Here is a 23,942-nt window from a genome sequence, read left to right on the forward strand (position 1 = left end):
AAACCTCGTATCTTTATGAAAGGAGGGAGTTTTGCAACTTGGAGCAAGGCATCTGCTGAGTTAGGCACCTATCCTCCCTCTCTCCTTTGATGTTTACATTTCTTTTTTTTTTTTTAAAGATTTATTTATTTGTGATAGAGAGAGAGAGGCAGAGACACCGGAGGAGGGAGAAGCAGGTTCCATGCCGGGAGCCCGACGTGGGGACTCGATCCGGGACTCCAGGATGGCGCCCCTGGGCCAAAGGCAGGCGCTAAACCGCTGAGCGACCCAGGGATCCCCTGATTTTTACATTTCAAAGGGATGACTCACAGATCCTCGAGAGCAAACATTCCTGAGTTACAAAGTTGGCAAGAGCCTTATTTAGCTTTTCAAAGACTTACATTTCAAACAGGAAGACAAAGAACTTACAAGTTTTCTAAGGGAAATGCTCTAGGAAACAGGAGGAAGAGAAAGCCCTTCCCACTTCTTTCAAGAGAGACCTGCTTTCTGTCTCTCATTTTTAGTTTATATTTTTCCTTACAGAAACAACATGCATTCATTCACTAAAGCAATATTGTTTTTTTAACATCCGTGACATGCTCACAAGAATGTGTGCACTACGTGTCAAGAACCGTGCTGGGAACCTCACATAAATTATGTGAGTTAATTCTTGTAATACCTTAGGAATTGGGTTTTATATATCAATTTTCCTCTGGAGGATTTAGGTGCTGGGCTTTGCCTTTCTGGGGGTAGAGATTCTCCTTGTCTCTTCTGTTTCCTTTCCCTATGACTGATCATTAAAATGGTCTTCATATGACTGTACCTCAATATACACAGAAGAAAAGAAAGCAAAGGAGTGGTGAGATTAGTGGTCCTGAGGGGTTTAATGATGGTTTGTTCATTTGTGTTCATGTATTTTGTTAACATGTGGAGCAACCAGTGGGCCCCCAATAGTTGGAGACACTGTGCTTTGAGGAATTTCCTATGCATAGGTTAAAACCAAAAGAGCAAATTTTCACTTATCAAATCTAGGACTTTTGCTCCCTTTTATGTGCATCTGTGTGTCCAGAAAATCTGAGTGCCAGTCCTGGATGGGCAGCCAGAGGAGTTGCCTTGAACTAAGTTCTCTAAGCAGTTCTCAGGAGGTAGGACCTCAGGATGGGAGTGAACGGGAGGAGTGCAAGAGGCAAATTCCATACCTAAGAGGTTATCTGAGAGAATATCTGTTCTGACCATTCTGTTAGACCCTGGAGACCCCAGCTTGGCAGAAGAGACTGCCTTCCAGGGTGCAGATTCTGGAGGCAACTGAGCTCTGTGTGAACGCTTGTGTAAGGCCAGAGGTGTGACATAGAAATCTAGGAAATTTTGAGAGGAGCAGTTTTCGCTAGCACCCACTAGCTAGTAAGGGTTTCTTACTTTTTGATACCATGGGGTAGTTGTGGGCAGCAAGTGCCAGCCTCTGTGCAGTTTAGAGACACATGGATTGTGGAGGATGCTGTACTCAGGCCCTGAGGGGCTGTCCACTTACCTGGGTGTTTGTGCATGCTGGAGGGTTTGGACAGGAAGGAAGAGGCAGAAAGAGGCAGAGTAAGGGAAATCAAGTAAGGGGACAGCACGGGATGGTGGTAGGACTGGCTTGTGCTACATATTCCTATCCAGGCAGGGCTGAGTACTGCAGCTTCTTCTTGTGCACTTAGGGCCATATTGGATTCTGGTTGAGTGTTGAGAGCTCCAAATCAGTAGAGGGACCAATTTGTTGCTGCATGTTTGGATCCTGGGTAAGGGGTGCAAGGACGGTAAACACTCTTTTGAGCACAGGCGCTTAACTTGGGCAAGAACTTATAGCAGTGCAGGCACAGTGGTGAATGACTTCTGAGGGCAGACTCTGGTCCTACAAGGGGAGGAGCCACACTGAGGTCCCCTTCTGAATCACAGGTGTGGATGCCAAGTGTCACCTGGCATCTCTGTGGCCCATCTTGGTGCCCAAAGACCCTAAATTCCCTGGAGAAACCTAGTCCCAAAGAGGTGATCAGCTGAGGTCCTGCCTCCTCCCAGTGACCCTGATTTTTAAATACTATTTGTATTGCCCAATCCGGACTATAAAACTCATGACTTGTCTTCAGATTTTTTTCCCCATGATTAATTTAAAAAGAGCAAAAAGAGGGGCTCCTGGGTGGCTCAGTAGTTGAAGGCCTTTGACTCAGGTTGTGATCCCAGGTCCTGGGATTGAGTCCTGCATGGGGCTCCCTGAGGGAGCCTGCTTCTCCCTCTGACTATGTCTCTGCCTCTCTGTGTGTTTCTCATGAACAAATAAATAAAATCTTTAAAAAAACACCTTAAAACATTAACTTAAAATAGAAATCAACGCTATTAGAAGGAAAGGAAAGGAAAGGGATGGAAGAAAAGAAAGAAAAAGAGAGAAAGAAAGAAAAGAAAGAGAAAGAAAAGAGAGAGGAAGAAAGAAAGAAAAGAAAGAAAAGAAAAGAAGAAAAGAAAAGAAAAGAAAAGAAAAGAAAAGAAAAGAAAAGAAAAGAAAAGAAAAGAAAAGAAAAGAAAAGAAAAGAAAAGAAAAGAAAAGAAAAGAAAGAAAAGAAAAGAAAAGAAAGAAAAGAAATCAACGCTATTTCCCAGAAGAAACAGGACTCAAATTTGCCTATACCCTAAACACCTGGCAGTGAGTCCCAGGCCCCGCCCCCACGCCAGCCCCGCCCCAGCCTAGCGTCATTTCCCCCCAACGCCTCATCTCTATGGTTACCACCCGCCACTGAGGCCCCGCCTCCCCCACCCGCGGTCCCCGCGCACGCCTCTTTTCGTTCCGTGCGCCGCCCGGGGCCTGCCTCTTCCCTCTGCGCGTGCGCAGTGTTCTACAGTCTCGGAAGCGGGTTTCGTGGAGCGGAGGCCCGTCTGTGGAGAGTGAGTCTCGTTTTTCTTGTTTAAACCTGCGCCTCGCAGTCCCGCTTCTGCATCTCCGGGGTGCGGAGGGCAGGTAAAATCCCTGCACCACCTCCTCCAGCCCAAGAAAATTCAGACATCTCCCTGGGAGACCGGGGGCGGGGGGGGCGGTGCTTCTCTTAGGGTTTGAAATCCGCGAGGTGGTCCGCGCCCTGCTCGGCCCCTAGAGGGCAGCGCCGGCCGGTCCTCCGGAGCAGCGGGCCCTCAGCTGGGCCGGGAGGTTCTGGAGAGCCCAGCCCTTCCCGGGACGCACGCACTTCCCTCACCCCGCGTCCTCCTCAGCCTCCCCGCGTCGGTCCCCGCCTCTGCCCACCTTGTGTTGACGAGGTGACTAACAAGGGCCTGTCTTGATACAGACCGTGCACCCCGCCGTGGATAACATGCTCTCGTGGGAGGCGGGCATCGTATTACATCCCACTCCTGGGTGGGAGGAACCCGGAGAAGGAGAGGAGCTGTCCACCGTAAAAAAACAAAAGTCAGTCACTTTACTAGCAAGATGAGTTTATTCTGGAAGAAGCAGAGGAATTGCAGTTCGGGACGTGCATGGAGTGGTGAACCATCGTAGGCGAGTGGGGAGAGAAAAGGAAGGTCAGCCTTTTATTTTTAGATGGAAATTGGGGAGGATTGCTTTAATTGGAGAAGAGCAAGAGTTGGTGGCGGTTTTTCAGTGGCTGCAAGTGGTGGTTAGTGCGTTTGTTGCTGAGCAGGATGGGATCTTCTTTTTCGTACAAGCAGAAGAAGAAAATCTGTAAAAAAAAAATAATAATAATGCCCTCCTTTGTTAAAATAATTCTTCATGTTGGTAAAGCAAGCTGCAGGGCGTGGTACTTGGCTCCCACTCCAGGGCTTCCCTACTCTATTTTATTTATTTATTTATTTTTAAAGATTTTATTTATTTATTCATGAGAGACACACAGAGAGGCAGAGACACAGGCAGAGGGAGAAGCAGGCTCCCTGTAGGGAGCCCGATGCAGGACTCCATCCCAGGACCCTGGGATCACGACCTGGGCGACCTGGGCGGAAGGCAGACGCTCAACCACTGAGCCACCCAGGTGCCCCTCCCTGCTTCATTTTAAATGAGGTTTCCTTATTTACTTTCACAAGACCTGCTGAGAGAATTATAGAAAAATGAACAAAGAAGAATGAGGGAGAACCACAAACAGATGACATTGGGAATAGCAGCAGTGGGAGAAGAGAAGATGGAGAAATTTAGAATAAGAAGGAAATTTCCAAGGAGATGATGAAGAGCAAAATGTGGAGAAGAGCCCTTGATGTACAGGAGCATGGGTAACAAAGGGGGAGGCCCTTCACAGGCAGTGAGGGGAGAGGTTAAAAGAGTTGGAGTCTTGGCAGGGGCGCCTGTGTGGCGGAGTTGTCAAGCATCAAACTCTTGGTACCTTCTCAGGTCATGATCTTAAGGACTTTGGATGGAGCCTCAAGTCCGGCTCCATGCTCAGAAGGGAGGCTTTTCAGGATTCTCCCTCTCCCTCGGCACCCCACCACCACCACCCTGCGCCCTGTCTGTCTCTCTCTCTAAAATAAATACATCTTGGGGCACCTGAGTGGCTTAGTCAGTTGGCCATCTGCCTTCCCCTCAGGTCATGGATCAAGCCCCACATCGGGCTCCCTGCTCTCAGGGGAGTCTGCTTCTCCCTCTTCCTCTGTCTGCCACTTCCCTTGCTTGTGCTTGCTCACTCTCACTTTCTCTCTGTCTCTAATAAATAAATAAAATATGTGATCTTAAAAAACAAAAAAGGAGTTATGGCAGACAGAGAGTGTGGAGCTGGAGGAAAGGAGGGAGCAATGGGCTACAGGAACAGAGGGAAGAAGCCAACCAAGCTGGGGGTGCCCGACAGTGGGAACAAAGGGAGATTAGCAGAGAAAGAGCACCAAAGGCTTATGCATTTGATAATTATATCAGAAGATAACTTCTATTTGCAGTCCTTGTTCAGTGAAGAGGGCAGAGACTTGGGTCACCTTCCTCCCTTTGCCTGGGCTCAGAGCAGAAAAGTGGGGCAAGAAATGACTGTCACTACACGGTGCCTTTTTCTTTTTTTAAAGATTTTATTTATTTATTTGAGAGAGAGACAGAGCACAAGCAGGGGGAGCAGCAGAGGTAAAGGGAGAAGCAGACTCCCCACTGAGCAGGGAGTCCAGTGTGGGTCTCAATCCCAGGACCCTGAGATCATGACCTGAACTGAAGGCAGACTTAACTGACTGAGCCACCAAGGCGCCCCTACACTGTGTCTTTAAGGAACATTAAAGTGTTGCTTTTTTGTAATAGCTGTGCTATACTTTACTCTCCCTTATTTATATTTACATCACTTTTCTTTTTGAAGCTTGAAATAAATCTTGGTTATTTAAGTTATACTTTTCTATAAAAAATTATTTACTTCTGAAGTAAGCTTTGGAGCCATCCTATAAACAGTTGATGGCATTTTCTAAATATGACCTTGCCATTTTTTTTTGACCTTGCCATTTTTAAAAATTTTGATCTCATATTTCTTTTAAAAAAAATTTTTTTTAACTTTCTGCTTTTTAAGTTAATTTTGTCTAGTTCAGGCTGAGATCTGCCAGCTCTCCTCTCTTTGTCGTGTATATTGAGAACATTTTATGGTATCTGGTAAGTAATTATAGATTTTTTCCAATGTGTCCTTGGTAAATATGTCAGTCTTCTTATATCTAGGTGGAACCTGGTTTAGTCTGTTACTCTGATACTCAATTTTCTTACATTTTGTGTTGATCTATTGAAACAGTGGGCCATGAGTGGACCAGGTTGATATTCCTCTCAAGTTCCTCTTGTCCACTCTTTGCAAATCTTGAAGAATGGGCTGATTTATTTGGAAATGTCAGCTAACATACCCATCAGATGAGGAGATTTGTGACTATCTTGTTTCTGTAGGTGACCCTCCTGCAATGTTTATAGCAGTGATTCCTAGGTGTCCAAAATTCTGTATTTTGTAAATATTTTACTGTGATGTTCTGGAAAAGAGAAATTTATTGCCTGAGATCACTGTGATCATATCTTGAAATAAGTTCCCTAGGGAAGCCTGGCTGGCTCAGTTGGTAGAGCATGCAACTCTTGACCTCAGGATCATGAGTTTGAGCCCCATGTTGGGTTTAGAGATTACTTAAAGAACAGAAAAGTGGGGCACCTGGGTGCCTTTGGCTCAGGTCATGATCCCAGGGTCCTGGGATTGAGTCCTGCATCAGGCTCCCAGCAGGCAGCCTGCTTCTCTCTCTGCCTATGTCTTTGCCTCTCTCTCTGTCTCTCATGAATAAATAAATAGTCTTTTTTAAAAAAAAAGAAGAAGAAGAGAAAAGAAATAGGTGTCTCCTTTGTTGAGACATTTGAAAGATGGTCCTAGAATTTTTAAGAAAAGTGATGCAGGCAAACCCTGCCCACTGGCCCCATCAGGCCACCATATGAGAATTCAGTTACATCAAGTTCTGCTTACCCAGCGCCAACCTTCTCAGGATAACTTGATGAAATGACTCCCTTGTAGGCCTCCATGAGCCCACCCCAACATGGAGATGATGGACTAACAGAAACGGATTTTGAGCAACACTTAATTGATTAGCAAATTCAATGCATATCTTTGTGTGGCAGTTCTTGGATGGAGTGCCCAGTTGTCATTAGAATTTTAAATAGGGGGCAGTGTGTGCCTGGGGAGCTCAGTTAAGCATCTAATTCTTGATTTGGGGTCAGGTTATGATCTCAGGATTGTGAGATGGAGCCCCACAGTGGGTTCCCAACTCGATGTGGAGTCTGCTTGAGATTCTCTCCCCTGTGTACATGCATGCCTGTTCTCTCTCTCTCTCTCTCCAATGAGTAAATAAATCTTTAAAAAAAAAAAAAAGAATTTTAAATGGGTCCCAGTCCTCCAAAAGTGAAACATAAAACATTAGTATGGAGGCAGAGACATAGCCTCCGAGTCCTAGGCCATCATCATGTGTCTGTCTCTGCAGCAGGAGTAAATCTGTAGGCAGATGATGTCACTTGCTGGCACTGAACCCTCTACAGGCCTCCTGTTATCATCAGGACAAAATGCAGATTCCTCACCATCGCTACACAGCCCTGTATGATCAGGATTTCCAGCCTCATCCTGGGAACTTCACAGTGCACACAGCTCACTCTGCCCCAGTCACATTCACCTTCTCTCTGTTCCCAAATACCAGCCTTTTCTGTCACAGGACCTCATCCCTGCCCTTCCCTTCTGTCTCTAAATCATCTTGGCTCTGGCCCTTTCTCCTCATGTAGGTTTAGGCTCAGCAATTTGTGTCTAGCCTCTCCCACCCATCCTCTGCAGTGCCCTTCCCTGGCCAGCTGCCATGTTCTGCAGGTTGAATTGTCTCCAGGTCAATCACCCAATATGAGAAAAGCTCTCCTTCTTTGACTGTTTGAAGTCTTTCCTGTTTTCCTTCCACTGGAGGGCACACAAGTTGGCTGCCTCACCTTCTCTTGGGGTTGTGTTTAGATGCTAGGGCTGTGGATTGGGCTGAGTAGTCCTCAGGAAGACCAAGGAGCTAGGGCAGGTGATGAGGACAGTGCCCATATTTGTTCTGGGAAATTTAACACATTGATCTAAACCTCCTGTGGCTGCTTATTTTACTCAACATAAAAGCAAAAGGATGTACTGAAGCCTGGAAAGTCCTGTGGACCAGGGGTCCCCAATATTTTACCTGTGGTATCACTGCCCTCTGCCAGTTCCTGGGTCGTCCTTGCTGAGCACATCACAGGGAGCAGCTGCATCTTGGATGAGGGCTTTGCCTTCTAGCAGTTGATCTGCTCAGAGTCGAGGATCCTAATTTCCCTTCAGGAAAGGTGAGGACAAGGTCAGGAGCCTAAGAGGGCACAAAATAGGCTGAAGAACTAGAGATTCTTGTAATTTGCTGTGAGTGGGGAGAGGAGGAGACCTGGTGGCCTCTGTTAGGAGATCTATGGGCTTCTTTCTCTGACATCCTCATTGGACTCCCATGTTGTCCCCAGTGGCCCTCAGTGTGCACTTGTGTCCATTACTGCTGCAGAGCCTGTGTCCAGTGGTCCCTGTGCCTTAGCCCCGTTCACTCGTGTGCAGGAAGAGGAGAAGATGGGGGAAGATGGAAGTGGCCTAGAGGGTCTGCAGGAGCCATGTGGGAGCAAGTGTGGGCCTCCAGATGGCCCAGTGAATGGTGTGTGCACGTCCCAGGCTCGGTTGTAGGATCAAAGGATGTGTGAAACTTTGGGAGTGGTGTCTCAGTTCTAGCGGGAGCACCCAGAAGAGGGCTTAAAGGTATTTGGGGGGGCTGCATGGGTCCATTCAGGGTGCCGTTGTCACAGCTCAGGTTCCCTGGGACACAGAAGCTGAGACTGAGATTTGCCTGCTGGATTTAACTGGGACACTCAACATGGCACCCAAGGGAGCATGATGGGAGTGGGCTTAGACAGAGACACATTACTCTATGGTGCGTTCAGAGGGAGGGCTGGCCACAGCAGATGGCACCTTGGTCCTGAGTGCGTGGACCCAGGAGGTGCCACCCAGCATCCACTCCACATAGTGACCTCTGTGGGGTCTTTGCAAGAATTATTCATTGATTTTTTGCAAGAATCATAGTCCAATGCAGAGGATTTGGAGAAAAGGTCTCAGAGAACCTTCAGGGGATGACTTTGCTCTTTTGGATTATTCTGCGTTGCAAGTTAAGAATGATTCAAATCTGTTTTGGGAAATCTAAATGAGAATTTGCAGTGTTTTTGGAAGATGTCGAGGTCTTGTTGGGGTATGTGCATCCTTGTAGACATCTGTTGAGAGGGAGGAGAGTGGTCTGAATGAAGGACTCTTGGCTGGCTGGATGTCTGTCTGTCTTTCTTTTCTTTCTTTTTTTCCTTTTCTTCCTTTTTTCTTTCCTTCCCTTTCCCTTTCCCTTCCTTTCCTTTTTTTCTTTTCTTTCTTTTCTTTTTTCTCTTTTCTTTATTCTTTTCTTTTTTCTTTCCTTTTCTTTTCTTTTCTTTTCTTTTCTTTTTTTTCATGTAAGCTTTATGCCCAACATACAGCTTGAATTTACAACCCTGAGACCAAGAGTCACATGTTCTCCTGACTGAGCCGGCCTGGTGCCCTGGACTCACAGCTTCCCACTCTCCCCTCTGCTCCTGGTCAGCTCCCCCAACCCTCATGATGAAGACTGTTCCAAGGACAAACAAGACCCATGCATATTTCAGTCCCCCATAAGGCGGCCACGCCAGAGGATGTACCAACATCACTGTGGGCCTGAGATTGTTCCCCAGTGGCCAGCCCCACTCAACATCTCAGGACCATATGGCATCCTTCCTCCACTGCATCTTCAATTTGTACATCTCAGGAATCATCTCAGTCCATATACACAGAGGGAGATTTTGCCCATCTTTCACATGTGCATGCACCCCCCTCAAAGCTTTGTACTCACTGTCTTCTTGCATCTCTAAAACAAAACATTCTGTTAACTAATTTCACTGCTAGTTCAAACTCTTTTCCGTAATCCCTTTCCTTTTTTTTTAATGTTTCAAGTTTTTATTTAAATTCTAGTTAGTTAACCTACAGTGTTAGGTTAACTCCACCTACACTAGAGTATTAGTTTCAGGAGTACAATTTAGTGACTCATCTCTTACATACAACACCCAGTGCCCCTCACAAGTGCCCTCCTAGATCCCCATCATCCATTTAATTTAGCCCATTCCCTCCCCACCTTCTGCTCCCTTCCAGAATGCAAGCCACTAAAAGTTGGCTTTTACTGTCTTCATATCTTGTCTCCACTTGTCACAGGAACCCCATCTGGTCAAGCCTTCAACAATCACTATGCCCCTGAGACTTTCTCTTTCAGAATCACCAGGGACCCCATTTCTCAGCCCAGGATTTAATCTCCTGGCTTCATCCTGTTTTTCCTGTCAGAAGCAGGTGGCACATGAGACCACTCTCTCTTCCTTGACACGCTTTTCCTTGGTTTGAGGACATCCCACTAACCTTGACTACTCTACCTACCTTTTGGTTTTCCTGATCACCTCTCACCTTCCCTGCTGGTGTCTGCTGAACTGCCTGGTCTCTGAGTGTGGGGCACCCCACAGCTTAATCCTTGTACCTCTTCTCTGTCTACCCCTGCCTTTCCTTATCACCTCATCTCCTGGCTCTCAACATCACCTGCATATGTCCCAGTTTCCCCTCTCCTCCAGACTTCTGCCCTGAACTCCATCCCATGTCCAGCTGCCTCTACATCTCTGCTGGAACACCTGGGGCATGTCCATCTTATTTGTGCAGAACTGGCTCAAGCTCCCCCAGTCACCTTCCTCCTGTGCCCCCCACATCTAGGTGAAGGTGACCCTGTACTTCCTGAGGCCTAGATGCACATCTTGGCATGATTCTAGTATAAGGTACTATATTATTTGTAAATGTTTTAATGTATAAGATGAAAAAAGTTTGATGTTTGCTTAAAGTGAGAGGAGGAATACATGTTTTCTAAACTTCTTTCAAGATGTGAGAGGCAAATGTTGGAAGACCACGCCCTTCCCCATCTGCTACCCCAGCTGCCTCTCTGACCTCCTCTCTTGCTGGTCCCCTCCTCACCCTGCTGCAGCCATGCTGGCCTCTTCCCCTCACCCTGCTGCAGCCATGCTGGCCAGGCTTGCTCCTGCCTCAGGGCCCTCCCAGGGCCTATCCCTCTGCCTGGGACTGTCTGGCTCCTCAGATGCAGATGGCAAACAGCATCCTCCCTTGAGTCCTCGATCTGATACTATCTTCTCTGATACCCCTTGATTCCCTGTTTCCTCTGCCCCTTCCCCTTCCAGATCTGGGCCCTGGTGACAGCAGGCTCCCAGGGAGACCAGAGCCAGAGGTGGGAAGTGTCTGGGCTGGCCTGTGTGCTCCACCCAGCTGCACCCTGGATGGCTGAGTCGTTTTGCAGATACCATTCTTGTGCCCTCTCCCAGAGATTCCCCTTCCATTGGTCAGGGGTGTGGGGGGGATAGGGCCCAGCCTCAGTTCTAGTAAAGTGTCCCAGGTGCTCCTGATGGGTCTCCAGCATTGAGCAGCAAAGCCCTGGGTCCTCCGTTTCTGAGGCTGACAGCAGCTCCCGATCCAGGGAGAGGGGAGGGGCCCCTGCTCTGTTGGGGTGTGGTCAGGATGGGTCTGTGACCTGGAGGGGAGTGTGGGTCCAGCCCAGGTCCCCACTGCTGCAGTGAGGGGGGGACTTCCCAGGGCCAGTTGTGAAGAATGGGCTGGGAACACTTGTGTTGGTGTCTGGAGGGGTTCATGGTCCCTGAGTCTCCTCCTGTGGCAGTGGCAGCAGGGACTGTTGTCTCCCCAGGGGGAGGTCTTCCTGTGTGAGGTTGTGGTACAGGAAGGACAGAGATTGATTCTAAGCATTCAGCTGCATATTCTTGACCCTCAGGACTGAATTCTCAAGACTGATCTTGTCTGAGGAAGAAGGAGGAAGGGAGGAGTCAGGCATGGCTGTTTGTCAGGTAAAGTCATATTGTTGGTTGTTTTTCCATCTCTCCCTCCTACTGTGCCCTTCTCTTCTTGGACTCACTCATCTTCTCTGACTCTGATGTGTCCACCTGAGCTGTTTGTGTCCACACTCCCCAGGCCTTCCCTCAGTCCCTCTCCTCTCCACATAGATTCCATCTCATGGTGCCCCAGTGATGTAGAGCCTGTGAGGAGGCCCTTTTCTATCATGGAGAGATGAATCCTCTTATTTCAGTACATTAAGTATGTATATATGTGTGTGCGTGAATGCATGGATGTGCAAGCCCATAGTTTTTAAAAAGACATTATTATTACTTCATAAGTAAATTATTGTTGAAGAGTTTTCTTACGAATTTTCCATGGCTATACATTTTTTTCTACACTTACACGAATTAAATAGTATAAGAAGAGTGACTTTTATGTGCACATGTATGCATATATAATGACCTCTATGTTGTTAGCCTTAAACTTGTTTCAAATTGTCTCAGGGAGCCCTCTGTCAGTTTACTTTTGATGCTGTCTGTTATAGATGTTTAATTGTTTAGGTTCATTCCAGAGCCTAAACATCTAGGTTCAGTTGCTTGTTCTGCCACTTCTTAACATTTGACCTTGGGTGGGTTTCCAGGGTCTCCTCAGGAAGATGGGAACAGATCTGTCTTTAACAATTGATGCTGTTACAATTAGATCCTGTGAAGCATTTAACATAATGCCTAGCACTTAGTTCCTGTAAAGCATTTAGCATAATGCCTACCACATGGGAAGTATTCAGGACTCATATTCATTACTGTTGCTATCATTATCACAGTTTCTAGATTCTGGCCTCTAAAGCCATGTGGACCTTGTCATCTCTGAAGATACCACTCATGCTATAGCTCATTCATTTATTGATATCATTCATTATGTACAACATGATAAGTAACACTTTTTATAATCATGTATTGGTTTTCTATTTTTTAAAAGTTTATTTTTTTTAGTAATTTCTACACCCAATGTGGGGTTCAAATTCAAACCCAAAATCAAGAGTCACATGCTTCTCTGACTGAGCCAGCCAGGCACCCCTGATTTTGTATTTTTATATTTTTTATATTGTCCACAAAAATGAAAAAAGCCATATTGATTGAGAGAACTTCCTAACCTCTTATGGAAAAGTATAATAGAGCAAAATAAGGGTCACATAACTTGCTCGGGACTACCTTATGTGTTGGGACGCCTGGGTGGCTCAGTGGTTGAGCGCCTGCCTTCATTCAGTCCAGGGCATGATCCTAGAATCCTGGGATCGAGTCCCACATCAAGCTCCCTGCATGGAGCCTGCTTCTCTCTCTCTCTGCCTAGGTCTCTGCCTCTCTCTCTGTATGTCTCAGGAATAAATAAATAAAATCTTGAAGAAAAAAAAAAAGGAATACCTTATGTGGATCTGTGAGAACACCCACTTCATCTGAATTGATCCTTATACATCTCTCCTCTTTTCATTTATGTGAAGATAAGAACTCTCTCCATAGCTCCTTGGTGAAATGTGTTCTCATTTCAGGGATGGTTGACCTTCAGGGACGTGGCCATAGAATTCTCTGAGGAGGAGTGGGAGTGCCTGGACCCTGCTCAGAGGGCCTTGTACAGGGACGTGATGTTGGAGAATTATAGGAACCTGGTCTCTCTGGGTGAGGATAATGTCCCTTCAGCAGTGGGGATCTGCCCTTGGGTATCTTTGCATTTTCCTTTGTTTGCCTAATGGGAGCCCCTGCCCTGCTTGATTGAGATTGAAGCCTTGTTGATGCAGAAATGAATGGGGCATCTGGACTTTACATTTACACTTTCTTCAGATGATCTGCGCACTTAATCAGGCAGGTGCCAGAGCTTAAGTATGCATAAAACCTCATGAAAAACTTAAAATATCCAGTTCCATTTTTTTCTACCCCCAGTGCTATTGATTCACTAGTTCTCAGAGGACATCAAAACATTCGTATAAACTGTTCTTTAAGTATTCAGAGGATATTCAGTGGCTGGATGAATTTTTGAAATTATTTTTCAGCTTTACTAAGGTATAATTGATGAAGAAAATTATAATATAAAGTGTACACCATGATGATTTGAAATACACATATATTGTGCAAGGATTTCCATAATCAGGTCAACACACATTACCTCACTTGTTTTCTTTTTCTTTAGTCTTTTTTTTTTTTTTTTTTTTTTTTTTTTTTTTTTGGTGACAACACTTAAGTTCTATTCTCTTAGCAAATTTCAATTATATTATCAACTCTAGTCACTAGTTATACACTAGCAAGCAAATTTCAATTATATTATCAACTCTAGTCACTAGTTGTACACTAGCTTCTCAGACCTTATTCACCACATTGCTGAAATTTTGTCCCCTTTTATTAGCATTTCCCCTCTGCCTCACCCTCAGCAGCCATGCATCCTACCTTGTTTCTAAATGTGACTCCTTCCCTTGTCATCATGCTCCCTTCCTGCTAAATATCTTCCATTTTTTGCTCCACAGCTATACTATAATTCCTTCAGTTAAGATTGGGACAGCCTGATGGTATTTGCCATGTCAGTTCCTCCTTTATTTCTAAGGTCAGAATTCTAACTGCCCTGGTACATTTATCTTCCTTAGATTGGCACATACAGTTGCTTCTCTCATCTGCTCATTACTTTCTGCCATCCACTCTTGACTTTCCTTCCATGTGGTCTTTCTTTACATGGTTCCTCAATCTGGATGGACGACACTATTGCTTACTAGCATATTGATTTTGTACTCTTGAACACCCTGATTCCCAAAGGACCCTTCACCAGCCACACTACTCTCACTGTATAAGGAAAGATCCCTGTTTATCCATCATATCACTGTCTCAGGATGGTACGGAAATCCATATATGCAGAGAGTGACAGGGTACTTAGGATGGCTGAGTGACACTCTTAGCAACATAACACAGCTCTGGTGTCTCCATGAAGTATTTATTTCTGAGCTCATGATCTTTACTGTGACTTACAGGCAGTCCTGCATAAGAACACATTGTCTGAACCTGCAGGCCCAGGTCAATCCTGTTTCTCTAACTTACTTTCTCTATAAATAGAGGTTAGAAACAGAAACCCTGTGTGCCTACTGTCCCTATTTTAAAAATAGTGATAATTTAGGGGTACCCGGGTGTTTCAGTCAGTTAAGGGTCCAACTCTTGATTTTGGCTCATGCCTTGATCTCAGAGTCATGAGTTCAAGCCCTGCATTGGGCTCCACACGGGGCATGGAGCCTGCTTTAAAAAAAAAAAAAAAATAGCAACAATTTACCTCAAGGCTTTTTTTTTTTTTTTTTTATTTTAAGATTTTATTTATTTAAGAGAGAGACAAACAGCACACTAATGAAAGGGGAAAAGGGAGAAGGAGAAGTAGACTCCCTGCAGGAAGCCTGATAGCAACATGGGGCTCGATCCTAGGACCCGGGGGATCATGACCTGAGCCGAAGACAGACACCTAACTGGCTGAGCCACCAGCCAGTTAGAAGGTTTAGAATATTCCATGTTTTATAGTAAAGTCTCAGAAGTTCCTTTGTTTAGTAAGATACAGCAACCTTCTGTCACGATTTTAAGCTGTTGGTCTTTTGCCTATGTCTTGGCTCAGCCTGCCATAACAAATACCATAAACCAGATGGCTTAACTGGTAGAAATTTATATCTCATAATCCTGGAGACTGGCAGGATTAGTGCTAGTCAGTTCAATTCCTGATGAGCATTCTCTTTCTGGTTTAGAACACTGTCTTGCTGTGTCTTTGCATGATGGAAAGAATGAGAGATAGCAAATACCCCTCTCTCTTCTGATAACAGCCCTAATCCCATTCACAGTACTCCACCCTCATGACCTGGTTACCAGCAAAGACCTCACCTCCAACACCATCGTATTGGGGTGGACACAGGCTTTCAGAGCATGCAGCCTGCATTATATTTTGTATGTTTTTATTCTGTAGTTTTGTCCAGTGTTTGATCTGACCTTAGTTAATAAGTTTTTCATGCACAAGCTCTTTATTACATATAGTTTGTGTCCAATGAACTAGAAAATTAAAGAACACTGCATAGATAGGGAATTGCTCTATTGCTTTGCTGTTACATAACTGCAGGCATAAAATCATAATTATAGTTTATGGGGCGCCTGGTTTGCTCAGTCGGTGGAGCCTTTGAGTCATGGGTTCAAGGCCCACGTTGAGAATAAGATCACTTAAAAAAAAAATCATACTTGTGATTTCTGACTCTTTCCCTAGTTACTCTTCTTTATAATGTTAAGTGTTTGACTTGGTACTTCCAAAGTGAGTAGTCTTAATACAAATTCCAGTTCTAATACTATGTGCTGGTCTAGAATAGAAGCCTTTTTTTCTTAGAAGAGATTTGTTAAGAATTACACAAACTATAATTTTGTATAATTGTGGTTACTTATTATTTCTGTCCTGGTTTCAGTACAGGTTACTAGAATATTTTCATGATTTGTGGACGATTTTTCTGAATGTATAATGCAACACCACTTGTTAATGTTAAAAAATGGCCATTCCAAGTGAATATAGTTTTATTTATTTTTTATTTTTTTATTTATGATAGTCACACAGAGAGAGAGAGAGACAGGCAGAGACACAGGCAGAGGGAGAAGCAGGCTCCATGCACCGAGAGCCCGACGTGGGATTCGATCCCGGGTCTCCAGGATCGCGCCCTGGGCCAAAGGCAGGCGCCAAACCGCTGCGCCACCCAGGGATTCCCTGAATATAGTTTTATAACCAGTATTCAGAAAAATATTTTTCTAACATTTTTGGATTAAATTCTTCACTTCCCCAGTGCTGCTACAGTTCTCCAATTCCAAATAACCATTTACTAGATTACTCATTAGATAAGTTTGGGATTATTTACCATTAGAGTATGTCATGCTATGCTTTAGCATGAGTACACAATAAATATGCAGTAAATATACATAGTTTTTTATCTCTTCAAATATGAAATAGCCATATATTTTCTGTGAAGTGGTATGTGATAGAAAAATACCCCCCCCCTTTTTTTTTTTTATTTATAGAGACACACAGAGAGAGAGAGGCAGAGACACAGGCAGAGGGAGAAGCAGCTCCATACAGGGAGCCTGATGTGGGACTCGATCCAGGGTCTCTGGGATCACGCCCTGGGCTGGAGGTGGCGCTAAACCCACTGAGCCACCAGGGCTGCCCAAAAATACCCCTTCTTTCAGGGCTGGCATAAGTTGGCACACTGATTCTTTTTTTTTTTGGCCATTGATTATTGAAAGTAGGCTTCTCTAAAATTAATTTGAATTACATGTAATCACCCTTTAATGTTAAAGGATCCTATTTCTTTTGTGTTCCTAAAAATTGAAGAACACAATTCCATTTCATAACTGATTAAAATATGTAATATTTTTGGTATAATGTGTTTTTCAGTATGGAATTTTTCTGTAATTAATGGGAAACCTGTGGTTCTTTATATCTTGTAGCTATCACTCCCAAATGTATGATCAAGGAATTGCCACCACAAGACAACAGTAACATAGGGGAAGTATTGCAGGCAGTTATATTGGAAAGACATAAAAGCTGTGACACGGAAGATTATATCTTCAGAGCAATCCAGAAAAATATTCATGACTTTGAGTGTCAGTGGAGAGATGGTGATAGAAATTACAAAGCAGTGCTTGTGACCCTTAACAAAAATCTCACTGGTGGAAGAGTTCAATGTGGTAGAAGAGATGAAGGAAATAAGCCAATGGAAAACAGGTTTGGACTAAGCTTCCAGTCACATCTGACTGGAGTGCAGGTACTTCAAACTGAAGGGAAAATATATGAATGTCACCAAGTTGAGAAGTCTGTCAGCAATGGTTCTTCCATTTCACTACATCCAAGAATTATTCCTAGTGTCCAAACCAACATTTCTAATGAACATGGGAATGATTTCTTGCATTCTGCATTACTCACACCAGACCAGAAAGCACACATTAAGGAAAAACCTTATGAACATGACGAGTGTGACAAAGCAGTTAATCCCAATTTACACCTCAGTAGACTTCAGATGATCCATACAGGAGAGAAACCATATAAATGTGATGTATGTGGGAAAGTCTTCAGTCACAACTCACACCTTGCATGTCATCGAAGAATCCACACTGGAGAGAAACCTTACAAATGCATTGAATGTGGCAAGGTCTTCAGTCGCAATTCACACCTTGTACGTCATCACAAAATTCATACTGGAGAGAAACCTTACCACTGCAATGAGTGTGGCAAAGCCTTTAGTGAGTGTTCAGGTCTTACTAACCATCAAGTAATCCATACTGGAGAGAAACCTTACAAATGTAATGAATGTTGCAAGGTCTTCAGTCAGAGTTCAGGCCTTGCAAGTCACCGAAGAATTCATACTGGAGAGAAACCGTACAAATGTAATGAGTGTGGCAAAGCCTTTACGTATAGCTCACAACTCACTAACCACCAGGTAATCCATACTGGTGTGAAACCTTACAAATGTAATGAGTGTGGTAAAGCCTTTAATCAGAGCTCACATCTCACTAGACATCAGATAATCCACACAGGAGAGAAACATTACAAGTGTGATGAATGTGGGAAGGTCTTTAGTTACGATTCACACCTTGCACGTCATCGCAGGATTCATTCTGGAGAGAAACCTTACCAGTGTAATGAGTGTGGCAGAGCCTTTAGTATGTATTCAAGCCTTACTTATCATCAGGTAATCCACACTAGAGAGAAACCTTACAAATGTAATGAATGTGGCAAGGTCTTCAGTCAGAGTTCAAGCCTTCCTAGTCATCGGAGAATTCATACTGGAGAGAAACCATACAAATGTAATCAGTGTGGCAGATCATTTATTCAACGCTCAAACCTCACTAGACATCAGATGATTCATACTGGAGAGAAACCATATAAATGTAATGTATGTGGGAAAGTCTTCACTCAAAATTCAAGCCTTGCAAGTCATCTGAGAATTCATACTGGGGAGTAACAAATGTAGTGAATGTGACAAAGCCTTTATTATAATTTCAAGCATAAATTGACATTAGAGAGTCCACACTGAAGAGAAATCATAAATGTAACATATGTGGCAAAGAACTTACATAGGCTCACAACTCATTAGACATCGGAATATACATCTTTGATGAAACCACATTAATGTAATGTGCATGCTAAGGCTTTTACCCATGAATCAAAACTGCAGAACATTACAGGACTCATACTGGAGATAACCTTACAATGTAATGAATATGAAGGCTTTTTGTCAAATATTCATGCCTTTGATATCATGCAAATATTTATACTAGAGGAAAACCTACAAATTTACTGGACATATAAAGGCCTTTAAAGCAACAGTATATCCTGAGGATTCACCAATTCATAATAGAACAAATAATTCATAATAGGAAGAAGTCTTACAAATGTAATGAATATTTTTATATTTCTTCCATGAGTTTCACAACAGAATCCACATCAGAGAATTCTTTTGAGGAACAAAATGACTAAGTCTCAAGTTCTCTCAATTTAACCTGAGATAGTACATACTGCAGATTTTTTTTTTAATACAGCATACCACAGAATAAAGCTAAAATGGATTAAAACGCCTGATGGGAAGAAAGATACATAAAGATATAGCAAAGATATATAGATCCCGAAGATATTATTCCATGGTATCTTTTCTAAGACTTTTCTAGTTTAAAGTATTGTTTTACATTTTACATGTAAAGCTGTGATCATTTCTGAGCTAATATTTGTACAGGTGTGAAGTTTTTGCAGAGATTCTTTTTCTTCCCCCCTCTGGTATGGGAAATCAACTGGTCCCACATTTTTTTTTTTTAATTCTCTCTTCACTTAATTTCCTTGGTACCTTTGACAAAGCTCAGTTGGAAGTACTTGTGTGGGGCCATTTCTGGGTTCTCTATTCTTTTACATTGATCCATATGTTTCTTACCCCACAAATACAATGTAGTCTTGACTTCACTATATTAGAAATATTGAATGATTCCAGCAACCTTATTCTTTTTCAGATGTTTTCGCTATTGTAGTTCCTTTGCCTTTCCTTATAAATTTTAGAATAATCTTGTTTCTGTCTATATCTTGATAGAAATTGCATTAAACCTGTGTGTCAATTTGCAATCATTTGACATCATTTCTATGTTTTATCTTCCAATGACTGTGATATATCTCTATTTGTGTGATCTTTTATAGATTTTTAGCATCAAGATCCTGCCGGTGTTTTTTTTAAATTAACCTATGTTTGTACTTTTCCCTTTTTGAGCAATCACACACACTGTGTTTTTTATTTGTTTCCATGTGTTAATTGCTACTGTGAGGCAATAAGAATTTTAAAAGATTTTATTTATTTGTTTATTTATTTAAAGAGAGCATTCATGGAGAGAGGGGCATAGGGAAGGGAAGAAAGATGATCTCAAGCAGACTGCACTGAGCATAGAGCCTGAAATGGGGCTTAGTCTCACCCCATGTCATGCTTAGTCGTGAGATCATGACCTAAGCCAAAATCAAGAGTCAGACACTTAAGCAACTGAGCCACCCTGGCACCCCAAGGTAGAATTTTTTTTAATGTTGGTCTTGTGTCCTCAGAATTTACTCATTTCACAGGGCACCTGGCTAGCTCAGTTGGAAGAGCATGCAATGCTTGATCTCTGGGTCATGAGTTCAAGTACCGCATTGGGTGTAGAGATCACTAAAAAAAATAAACTAAAAGAAAGAATTGACTAATGTCACTATATATTTATAGGTTCTTTGGGCTTTTCTATGTATACTGTTTCATTAGTTTCCTAATGTGGCTGTAAGAAATTACCACAAACTAAGTGGATTAAAACAATAAAATTCTCTTACACTATTCAATTTAAGACCTCTAAAATGGATCCAGAGCACTGTTAAACTTCTTGATATTCCAGCAAAGAATATGTTTTCTTGCACTTTCCAAGTTCTGGAAACTGCTTATATGCTTTGCCTCATGGCCTACTTCTACCAAGGTAGTATCTTGATATCTGTCCATCCTGGTTCTGTCAGAGCAACAACTTCTCTACGTCTCCAATTTCAACTGGCATCTTTGTCACATCCTGATTATATCATGTCTATCAGATAATCCAGGATCATCTCCCACCTCAATATCCTTAACTAGGGCACATTTGCAAACTCCCTTTTGACAAAGAATGTAATCCTCACCGTTTACAGAGATGATATACCTATCTTTTGTTTGTGTTGGGGGGTGGGGTGCATTCATCCTACTGCAACTACATAACCTTCCATGGATGGGTACGCTATTACACCTTCCTTTCTGGTCTCCACTTTTCTGTCCTTAATTTAATTGGCTTTAGCTTATATTGACTAGCAGTGATAACAGGACATTGACACCTTATCCCCAATCTCTGTGGAGGAATTATTCAGTCTTTCACCATTAAGCCTGATGTTCACTGTATAATAATGTTTTATAGCTGTTCTTTATTGAGTGGAGGAAGTTTCCCTCTATAGGTTGAGTTCCTTGTATAGTTTGAATATTAACACCCTAGATATATAGTGTGCAAATATTTTCTCCTAGAGATTGCCTTTTCATTTTTTTTTTTTTAAGATTTTGTTTACTCATGAGACACAGAGAGAGAGGCAGAGACACAGGCAGAGGGAGAAGCAGGCTCCATATAGGGAGCCCGACATGGGACTCAATCCCGGGTCTCCAGGATCACCCTGGGCTGAAGACGGTGGTAAACCACTAAGCCACTTGAGCAGCCCTGCCTTTTCGTTCTTGATGGACTCTTCTGCTGTGCAGAGACTTTTAATATTTATTTTATTTTTTTACTTATTTGAGAGAGGGAGAGAACATACCAGAGAGAAACCACAAGTGGTGAAAGGGAGAAGCAGACTCCCTGCTGAGTAGGATGTCCAACTCAGTGCTCAACACAGGGCTCCATCCTAGGACCCTGAAATCATAACCTGAGCCAAAGCAGACACTAAACTGAATGAGCTACCCATGCACCCCTGTGCAGAAACTTCATAGTTCACTGTGGTCACACCCATCCATTTTAGCTCGTTTCTCCCTGTGCTTTTGGTGTCAAATTCAAGAATTATTCCATAGGCCAATGTCAAGAAATTTTTCCCATTTTTTTCTAGGAGTTTTACAGTTTTCAGGTCTTGCACTTTACATTTTTGATACTTTTTCTAGTTGATTTTATGTATGGTGAGATAAAGGTCCATTTTCAACTTCTGCATGTGGATAAAGAATCCAATTCCTCCTGCACCATTTATCAAAGAGACTATCTTTTCCCTGGTGTGTGTTTTGGCACCAGTTTTGCACATCGGTTCGCTGTAAATATGTGAGATTATTTCTCCTCTGTCTAGCTGGGGTCTTGTAGGACCTACTAGAGAATTATCAGTCCAGTTTCCCTCTAAAATAGCCTTAAGGAATTGTGCTCTCTCACCCCTCCCGTTTGCCTCATCCTTAGTTGTCCTTTCTCAGAACTGCTTAGAATGGGGTTCGTGGGGGTTGCTCCTGCCCATCAATTGCCAGGCACCTAGATGCAAATAAAGGAGTACAAAGAACTTAAAATTTGGTAAGTGAATTTGTAGAGTTTTTGTTGCTTTTGTTGTTATAACCTATGTTCTAAGAGTTCCTTGTAGCACCAAGTCTTCTAGGAAGTCCATGGGTTGCTCCACATGTCAAAAATAGAAGTCATGAATGCGAATGAACAAACCATCAGAAAATTCCCTTGGTGCCATTTCTCTCTACCCCCTCTCTTCATGCTCGTTTGTTTTTCTAAAGTAATTTCTATGCCCAATGTGGACTTGAACTCATGACCCTGAGATGAAGTTGTATGCTCTACCAACAGAGCCAGCCAGGTGCCTCTCCATTTATATTTAGCTACCAACACACTTAAGATAATTTTTAATCATCAACAGTAGGGTGAGCTGTTTCACCCACAACACTACTGAGACCAAATGTGTGGGGTTTTCTCTACACCAATTCTCCAGTTCTCCTGACATCAGGTGGGTGTCATATAATTCAATTCTGAAACCAACTGCTTGGAATTAGCACAGATCCCAGAGATTAAGGACTTGGTCTCACAACACTGTCTCCACTTCAGATGCCAATCCCAAATCCTGGGCTTCCTGTACTTCTGACCTACTAACTCTAAATAGCTACACATTCCAGTATATTCTTGAGGTAGAAGGAGTGATTTAAGGGATCATTTCTCAATTCTTTATTCCTGACCTTAACAGAAATACTTATAACATTTGGCCATTAACAGAAGGCCCTATGTTCATTGCAGTTAATCTATAGATCAGATTAACTTTCTTCCTCATCCTATGTACTGAGCATACATTTTTATTTTAAATATGATGGAGTGTTGAAATATTTAAAGTGCTTTCCTGAAAATGTTAGCATAATAGAGATATGTTCTAATCACATCACAGTAGAGTGTATTACACCACAGTCTATTAAAATATAGGCATTACTGGAGAAAAACCTGCTTAGTCATATTGTATAATATAATGATTCATTTTGCATCAAAACTGAAGTCAAACTGCTTTCTTTTTTATGTCTAAATATGAGGGATATACTAGCAATGCTACAAAACTTTCATGTTTTTTTCTGTACTGAAAAAATCTGTAAATGAGAACTGGCAATACTTCCAAAGAAGTGGGAACGTTTCTTGTAAGGTGTTGAATATTTCAAATTTTTCAAGTTATTTATGTTTCTCTGAACATTCTAAAAGATTTTATTTTATTTAACGAAGAGCGCACACAAGCAGAGAGAGAGAGAAGGGGGGAGGTAGGCTCCCTGCTGAGCAGGGAGCTGGACATGGGGCTCAATCCCAGGACCCTGAGATCATGACCTGAGCAGAAGGCAGACGCTTAACTGACAAAGCCATCCTAGTGCCCCCATTTTTCTAATTCTTTTAAATTCTAGTTTAGCAATCTATATTTGTGGAAATTATTCTCAATTTTCAAATTAAGATATAGTTCTTAGTAATTTCTACAAGTTTTGAAAATCTCTTATTTAAAAAGAAAAGAAAATCTCTTATTTAGTATTCATGTGTCTGCACATCTCAAAATCAGTATTTCAGAAGATCTATTATATCAATTTTGATAAGACATTAGTTTTATGTCTTTGTGTCTGTTTTTCTACACTCCATTATATTTGATACAATTCTCATTTCTGCCTTTGTTGGATTGACACTATATCTTTTTTAAAACTCTTGAATTGGACCTGTACAACATAAAATGCCTAGTGATGTATGTAATTTTTAATGTAAATTTATGGCTAACTTATTCCCTCTAAATACTTTTTCATTAAATAAATACAAGTTTGTACAAGAATTTTCTTGTCTTTTCATATACAAAAACTAGTTATCAAAACAGTGACTATCTTTTAGGTTTTTAATATTTAAAAATTTCTGAAAGTATAGTTTTCCATATACTATTATTTGACATATGATAAACATCTAATTATAAAATATCCTATGGTTTTTGAAAGTTTGTGATATTGTTGCAAAATGAACCTTTTAGAATCTCTGAAAGAAAGGATTT

The 23,942-nt window shown here is 42.5% G+C and overlaps 1 protein-coding gene across 1 annotated transcript; it reads left to right on the top strand.

Annotated features, from left to right (window-relative positions):
- Positions 1 to 2,824: 2,824 nt before the first annotated feature.
- On the top strand, positions 2,825 to 23,729 carry LOC112931418 (uncharacterized). The gene is given in 5 exon segments (XM_026014114.2): positions 2,825 to 2,892; positions 11,326 to 11,398; positions 12,931 to 13,057; positions 16,871 to 18,380; positions 18,382 to 23,729. Coding segments are annotated over 4 exon segments (1,707 nt in total). The 5' UTR covers positions 2,825 to 2,892; positions 11,326 to 11,383; the 3' UTR covers positions 18,437 to 23,729.
- The last annotated feature ends 213 nt before the right edge of the window (positions 23,730 to 23,942 follow it).

The sequence above is a fragment of the Vulpes vulpes genome, chromosome 1 (genome assembly GCF_048418805.1).
Source record: "Vulpes vulpes isolate BD-2025 chromosome 1, VulVul3, whole genome shotgun sequence".
In the NCBI taxonomy this organism is placed as follows: Eukaryota; Metazoa; Chordata; class Mammalia; order Carnivora; family Canidae; genus Vulpes; species Vulpes vulpes.